The following is an 8,194-nucleotide window of genomic DNA, read 5'->3' as shown; positions in this document are numbered from 1 at the left end:
TACCTCTTATCATCGGAATGTAAGGTTTCTACTTCGAAAGGTTGATAAGTATACGACTAGATGCCTCTACCTGACCGTTCACCATTTCAATAGTTTTTGTTAAATGTTCGGACAGAACAAAATGAAATTCTTTTCATCAAGTATGTAAGCGATAGCCGTAGAAATCGAAAGAAAATCATAATCCTCTCTCTCTGTATGATAATGGCCGCTTTTGCTTCCATTGAGGCGCATTAAGTCAAAAATTATGATCTTCTGAGCGAAACTATCAGAATTTGTTATACAAGTTACAGTGAATTATTGTTGGGTCTCTTATTCATTGTTTGAATGTATTTTGAATCAGTTTTTCACTGTTTTAGTTTTTTAATTCGACAAAACGCTGATATCTGACAGCAGAAAATTCAATGGACATCGAAACTAAATTGATTTTCCCTCATTCTACCTTTATTTTCGAACCAATCCTATTAAAAGTGAAGCTATTGAGAAATGTTTTGTTTGAAAGTTTCAGAGAGCATTGCTTTTTTGAAATATCCTCTAATGCACAGAGTATGAAGTGAAAGTGTGGCGCATCAGGGGTAAAATAATATACAGGTCGTTTTTTTAGCTGATTCCACTATTGATATAATATCTGGTAAACGGTGAGGCCTACAAGGTTGGTTGGATTGAGGAACCAGAATGATTTGTTTCTAGATCGAAAATATCAGTGGCTGTTTTTGAAATATTCGCCGAAAACTAGAATTTTCGAATTTCGTTTTCAACTCTACCGCCTCAATTTGGAATGATATGAAAAAAGGATAGGAACTCTCGATACTATTCCACATATGTTATGATGTGAAAGTAATTTGCCATGCGACGTTCCGTGCATTAGATTTCATCATCAACTTTATTTCATTTTTTTGATACGGTCCACTAGTTTTTCCATCGATTTTTGTAGCCACTGTAATAACAAACTGAGCTATGTATCACAAATGAGTTTTCGAATATTTTCCTAAGGCTATAGGCCTGTCTTCATTATTTTTTTGTTTCTTGTCATGTATGCTTTCCTTGAACACCAAAGTCTCTTGATGTTAATTGAGGAAATTCTAAAAAATAATTGCCCGATTGTTAAGAATGCACATTCCATCAATGATTTCATTTGATGAATAGTTGAATTGTTTCTTCGAAATACTTTTCAAAACGTATTCCTGTAGAGACTGTGAAGGTTTCAAAGTTTTGTCATATCTACTACAGCCAATAATCCCATATGTAGTAACAGACTGAAATATTGCATAATGGAATTGTATTGAAAGTTTTCTATTCACTACATTTTTAGAAGTTTGGTTCATTTTTCAATTCTATTATTGAAACCGTTCATTTAAAATTATTATCAATATGTTCTCGTTCATTCAAACGAAGGTGAAATTTCACTTACATGGAACATTGTCATCCTCAATGACGGGTATCCGATATTTCGGGCTAAGACAATTGCCTTGCTTCTTCAGCATTAATTCATTCATAATGTTTCGATATGAGTAGATGCAACTCATTCGTGACTTGAAGACATACTTTTATGATTTCATTAAGTGCTTCATCTCGTAATGTTATCCAGATTGGTGCTGAAGATGCAATAAGGCAAGTGTCTTATTCCGAACCATCGAATATCCGCCATCGAAGATTACAGTGCTGCATATAAGTGAAATTTTATTTCTTTCATGAACTATATTGTGTAGCATTCGTGTGAATGATATCTGATTCAATTCTATAACAAATGTTTCAAGTACAAACGGAATTGGGAAAAGTGTTTTTTGTATAATTCAATGTTCATATAGGAATTTCTTGAAGTTGGGTAGAGCTGGTCTATGGCTTGTTTTCGTAGTTTTTGAAAATAATGGAGTAGATCTGTATTTGAAGAGTTGGGTGGGCGAGTGTAGGCCCACAACACGTCACATGCATGTGACGCATTGTACATCCTCCCAAGGAGTTGTCCTCCTAGGTCATCGCCCATCCTGTCCTTTCCAGGAAGGTGGACAGGTCTTTAGGAGACATCTCCTTCATATCGGCAAGTGTAGGCCAAGACTCGCCGAACACACACTCTCTCATTGACGATAACTCCGGATATTTGCATAGTACATGCCTGACAGTTTCATCTTACTGTTCACACATCCTGCATAGAGGTGTGTCCACTAGCCCCATATTGTGGAGGTGTTTCCTTACTTGATAGTGGCCAGTCAGAAATCCTACTATAAGGCGTAGATTTTTCCTGGTCATCCCCAGATATTTCTTCGGCGCCAGCTTCCCAGGGTCGCCCAAGGTGATTCTGGCAAGATTGCATCCATTGATTTCATCCCATCTCCTCAGGGATTGAGCATTGGTGTGACATTTTGCTATTTCCGCAATTGTCGAAGTCATCAAGCCGTAGGTGCCACTGAGTCCTAAAATTCTTAGTCCAGCCGCTTTTTAGGCTAAAGATTCTGCAATGCGATTACCTTTACTCTCGTCGTGCCCTTTAACCCACCTCAGTATGATGTTATTACCTACCGAAGCTTTGGCTACATCTTGGTGGCACTCTAGTACTAGCCCCGAGGTAATACGTTATCTGTTCAAGGCTAATAGGGCTTGTCTGCTGTTAGTGCAGATTGTTATGTTTTTGCCAGAAATTCCTTCCCTAGTTATTTTTTTGTGGCGATGTGAGTTACCAGCCAGTTCTGTTTGGACCACGCTGGTATTTCTTCCCATTCCCACCTTAATCGTTAGGCTTAGTGATCTGAAGTACACTCCACTGGTTTTCGAGCCGTCTGTATATATGCGTATTGCATTTATAGCATCTGACTCAGTGTTCTGTTTTATTTGTATGTAGTAGGGTTTATTAAACACAAACCTGGGTTCAACTGCATCATTGGTTGCCTGCCGCAGAGGTTGCGCAGCAAGCGCTTCTCGTTATAGGCTCAGCCCTAATTGACCCATTTCAACTTCGAGGTTCACCCCAGCCGTGCGCAATCGTAACATGACCATTAACGCAACCTCCTTAACATACAGGTCCAGAGGGGTAAGACCAGTAATTAATTCCATTACCGCGGTTGGTGTTGTTCTCATGGCTCCTGTGATGTTTAAACAAGCCAGTCGCTGTATTTGATATAATTTTTGGATGGTCGTTGCTTGTAGAACTTTCGGTCCCCATACAATGGCTCCGAACGTTAACATAGGTCTTATTATTGCAGTGAAGATCCAGGTGATCACACGGGATGAAAGACCCCATGTGCGTCCCATTGTCCTCCGACATTGCTCATAAGCCACATATATGCTATACTCTGTAGGTGAGAATTCCATGTTAGCTTCCTTTCGAGGATAGTATCAACGTATTTCACCTCTTCAGAGAAGTTTAATGAAACTCGGCTCCCTCTGAAAATTATTTTCTGGCAGATAAATATTCAATAGTCTGTGAAGTATACTACTGATGCTAGTAGGAGTTTGTGAGAGAATAATTAATGTATGACAATGTCTGTATAATATGCTTTGTGGAAACAGGTGTTTGGTTGTTGTAAAATGTCCAGTGAAAATCTCACAATGAAGGGTTATTTGAATATATATTATTCTCAAAAAGTAATCTCTTCTGAAAGATATACCCCTATCGAATAATACTTAGTTGTTATTACTTTTTCATTTTCTGCGACTCTCTTTATGGAGAACACCATTTGTTTGATAATGCTTGCAGTTAACGTTGACTATGCTTACACTTTTGTGAGCAGCTCAACTTCGAAAATGATTCGTGCACAAAATATAAAACTATTCCATTTTCAGCTTGGAAAAAAACACACTTATGACCTTGGGAAGTGGTTACGGAACAGGTATAAAGGATTTCTGCCTGATCTCTACAGCCATAGAGATATCAGAGTTGAATCATCCAACACCGACAGATGCCTCATGTCAGCTGCAGCAACTGTGGCTGGTCTATTTCCACCAGTTGAACGTCAGATCTGGGATAGCCAATTACTTTGGATGCCAATTCCCATACATACAACTCCAGAGAAGAATGATCCAGCTATAGCCATGGGGAAACCTTGCCCAAAATATAACAAAATGTTCAAAGAATTGAGAGATGAGAAGTTCGTAACATTCGCAGAAGAAAATGACGAGTTGCTCAAAAATTTGTTTATAAATATAGGAAAAGAAATGAATAGTTTTGAAACAGTTTTGTGGATCTATGATATACTCTTTATTGAATCTACTTACAATCTCACTCTGCCAGAATGGACTCAAACAGTGAGTTTCGATAAATTGAAGTCAGTTTATTTCACTTATTGGAGATTATACACGGCTAACTTGGAAATGTCTAGATTGAGAGCAGGTACATAATATTATTTCAACTTTTGGTAACTCTTGCAGAAATGACCACTGAGAAACCAGATTGGCATGTTTCAAGTTCTTTTCCAGAAATTGTAACAGAATTTTTTTTTCATAAAATAGAGTTTTAAATTTCAATCCACCATTATTGAAAAAAATAAATATAGTCGTAGGTATACATTATTGATTGATGTCACTTTGAAATAATTGAGTTGATAATAGTTTGAAATTGAACAGTCAACTCCCGGTGAACTCCCGTTCGGCCGTTTTCCGCTTGATTATGGGTTTCCATATGTTGCGTATACCTACGCCAGCTTGGCTACATGCGTTGTTGGACAACATATATGCGGCTTCTTTGAATTTCCTTCGAGACCAGTGTGCTTTCTTGCGGTTCCTAGCTGGGATTATCTACAATGAGGCACACTGGATTAGGAAAAAAATCAAAGATGTCGCATATGTTGTCCAACAATTCATTTAACCAAGCTAGCGTAGAGATGCGCAACATGTGGAAACCCATAATCAAGCGGAAAATGGCCAACTCCCGCCAAATGGTCAGCTCCCGCTGAACCGATGAAGCGGGGAGAGGGAAGAGGGGGTGGGTGAAAGCACTCGAATGACCTATAGTCATTTCTCAGAGAAAAAAGTCCAGTCATCACCAGAAGACGATTGTGGATACCAACAATCAAAACGTCGTGAAGTAACTGGGCTTGAAGTCTTTCAATTTTTATTAACTGTTCAGTTTCCAAATGTTGCTTGTATTTTATTTTATGCAATTTCAGTTAAGGGTTTTTTGCTTGATATAATTGTTATTTCCAGCTATTATTTTCAATTTCATTTTATATCATACTAGATAATGGAAGTCCGAACTAACGAAATTTACCATGAAACATTGTCAACCACCTTCAAACATATCGACGAAAACATCGCCAAAGTTCAGCAAATGATGCTAGACGACCGCCTTGTTGAAGGAATAAAGATAACAGAGGTTACGAACATTTCATAAGAACGTGTTTTTCACAAATTGAATCAACAACATTCAGGCATGAGAAAGCTGTCCGAGCATTGGGTGCCGCGTTTGCTCACGTAAGACCAAAAATTTGTTCGAATGAACAGTTTAGTACCAATGAATCCGAGTGTTGGCGCCGATTAACTGCTGTGGATGAAATTTGGAAACATCATTATACAGTCCAAACAGTGGATTGCATAAGGGGAACCGGTTGCAAAAAAAGCAAAAACTAATTTTTCGGATGAGACAATGATGGCGACAGTTTTTTGTGATAGTCATAGAATTATTTCAATCAATCATCTACATCACAGGAACATACTACGCATCATTACTTGACAAGCTGATGGCAGAACTTGCAGAAAAACGACCACATTTACCAATACAACACATCGTCTCCTCACACCTCAGCGGTTGCCATAGCTAAAATTTATAAATTACGGTTTAAACTGCTTGACCATCCGCCATACTCACCAGATCTAGCCTCAAGCGACTTCTTTTTGTTACCTCATCAAAAGTTTGCACTCGAGAGGCGATCACCATCGTGAATAATTATTTCGAAGGGAAAAATGCCAAGTACTATTTGGACGAGTTACATCAATGAGAAAAAGTGTAGAGTTGAAAAAAAAATCTGAAAAAATGTCTTGTATCTTTGATAGGTAGGAAACTTTTCGGACCTCCCTCATATATAATGGTATTAATATACAGGGTGTAACTGAATAAGTGTAAAACATTTAAGTAGGTGATTCCTCATCGAAAAAAAGATAGGATCTTTCATATAAAGAAATTTCATTGGAGCATCCCTGTTGCGTTTTTCACCCCTTACAATCATGGGGTAGACCAAATAAATTTCTGGCTGAGTGTCTTTTTGGTAGTACAAAACGTCAGGTTGATTTCAATATTGTAACATTTTTAGTGCTTGTGAAAAAAATTGTTATACAAATTTTATGTACCCCCTTTAAGGGGATGTATCTTAACAAGGGATGCTCCAATGAAATTTCTCTATATAGAAGATCCTATCTTTTTTTCGATGAGGATTCATCTCCTTGAATGTTTGAAACTTATTTAGTTACACCCTGTATACAACTCGATAACTTTTTCTTTGGGTTTTATTTATTTTTTCTAAATCCAGAAAATTCAACATTTTTTCCCATCTGTTCATGACAGCTGGTTCAATAATATTGTTCCTTCGAACTAGTTTATTTATGTCTCTTCTTAAATGTCTGTCCTATGCTTCTGGAACTATTGTGATTTCATGATCTAGATCCTCACATGACATCACATGATGCTGCGATGAAAACAGCGAATAGAATTGAAAAATAGATAACAAACAGCAACTTGATGTGATGAGTGAGACAAATGACAAATATACTCACGAAAAATAGTTGTGCGTCTAACAAAATTTTTATAAGGGTGATAAAATGTATACAACGAACACGACAGGAAATGTAAGTGAAAAATGGACAATACAAACATTATATACATATGAAAACTAACAATTATGACAAATACACAGAGTAGACAACCAAAAAGAAAAAGATGTAATGCAAACGAAATTTTCATTCAATAGAGTTTAATGACTTGATTCTTGCTTGCTAAGTGCAGGTAGCAAGACTCAATTCAGGTTAATTTTCTTGCTTTTGACTGTTTATCTCCTCTCTATGCAATCTAAGGTAGAAGCGGATGATTCTATCAGGAATTTGCATTTTTTTAACCGATCCGTGACTACATGAATGCCTACTGATTATTTTGGATCAACAAAATAACTCTCATATGTCCCTGAATGAATTCAGACAACTGACACAGTTATTTTCGGCCTTGGAAATATATTATTTGAGAATAGGCAGGTTTCAAATAATACCATAGGTTACAGACATCTGTTTATTGTTCCGTGTTAGTATATGCAGAGAAATTCAGTGATTAATTATCAGATTCCGCATTAATATCATCACGAGTTTTTGGTGATCGTTTAAAATTTTCTTTCAGGACCTCTAATCGACCTAATAGCTACTAAGTTCGAAGATGTTATCAAGAATGTTACTGACACTCCAAAGTTTCTGATGCTTTCGGGTCACGATATTACAATAATGAGTGTACTCTCATCTTTGAAGTTGCTTGAGGATTCCGCTCCAGAATATGCTTCTGCACTGATCTTTGAATTGAGAAGTAGCGAAAACCAAGGCCAGTTTGTTAATATTTTATACAAAAATCAAACATACAACGAAAAAGTCGTCAAACTCCGTTTGAATGAACGTGAATTCAATTGCAAATGGGAGGATTTCAGGACTACAGTTGAGCCACTGAGGGTTAGTTCGAAAGAGTGGAAAGAGGAATGTTCAATGGCCTAAATAAGTATAATGATTTGGAGATAGTTGTAGAAAGTTTGGATGAATATATTTTTTAATGGAGTTCATTCAGAGGATATTTAATTTATTTATGTATCAACCACATTATTTCCAAACCAGTCATACTGTTGGAACTACAGTGTGAAACATTTAGGTGGCGTGACACCAAAGTAAGTTTTCCATATTTGAAAACGGATGATATTTTTGTATCTGCCGTTCACGGATGAATGTTTCCAGACATGCTTTTTCAATAACTGGTTGGAAATACTAAGAAAAGTAGATCCTGCAGTACATTATAGAAATGAAAGCCAATAATATGAGATCTGCCAAATTGTTGTGGTGCTATTTTCCAAGTATTTCTGCTATATCAGTCATCAGTTTCATCATGAATGATGATTTTTTTAAAGCAAGCACTGAAAATCTACCAGCCGTGTACTGTAGTATGAGACAACTTGCTGAAAATATTAATATTCGAATAGAAAATTCAAAAGGTTTGTGGTAACTTGCGTGAGGCCTGTAATATGACCGT

General features: G+C 37.0%; 1 protein-coding gene across 1 annotated transcript; it reads left to right on the top strand.

The window, feature by feature from the left end:
- Positions 1 to 3,780: 3,780 nt before the first annotated feature.
- LOC141483632 (lysosomal acid phosphatase-like) lies at positions 3,781 to 7,733 on the top strand. The gene is made up of 2 exons (XM_074178399.1): positions 3,781 to 4,321; positions 7,307 to 7,733. Exons 1-2 carry the CDS (start codon positions 3,898 to 3,900, stop codon positions 7,666 to 7,668), a joined length of 786 nt encoding a protein of 261 aa, XP_074034500.1. The 5' UTR covers positions 3,781 to 3,897; the 3' UTR covers positions 7,669 to 7,733.
- The last annotated feature ends 461 nt before the right edge of the window (positions 7,734 to 8,194 follow it).

The sequence above is a fragment of the Leptinotarsa decemlineata genome, unplaced genomic scaffold (genome assembly GCF_025532065.1).
Source record: "Leptinotarsa decemlineata unplaced genomic scaffold, Ldec_3_MD MMD2_tig00003765, whole genome shotgun sequence".
Classification (NCBI taxonomy): Eukaryota; Metazoa; Arthropoda; class Insecta; order Coleoptera; family Chrysomelidae; genus Leptinotarsa; species Leptinotarsa decemlineata.
The sequence above is the reverse complement of the archived record's forward strand: the minus strand, read 5'-3'. Positions and strand labels throughout refer to the sequence as shown.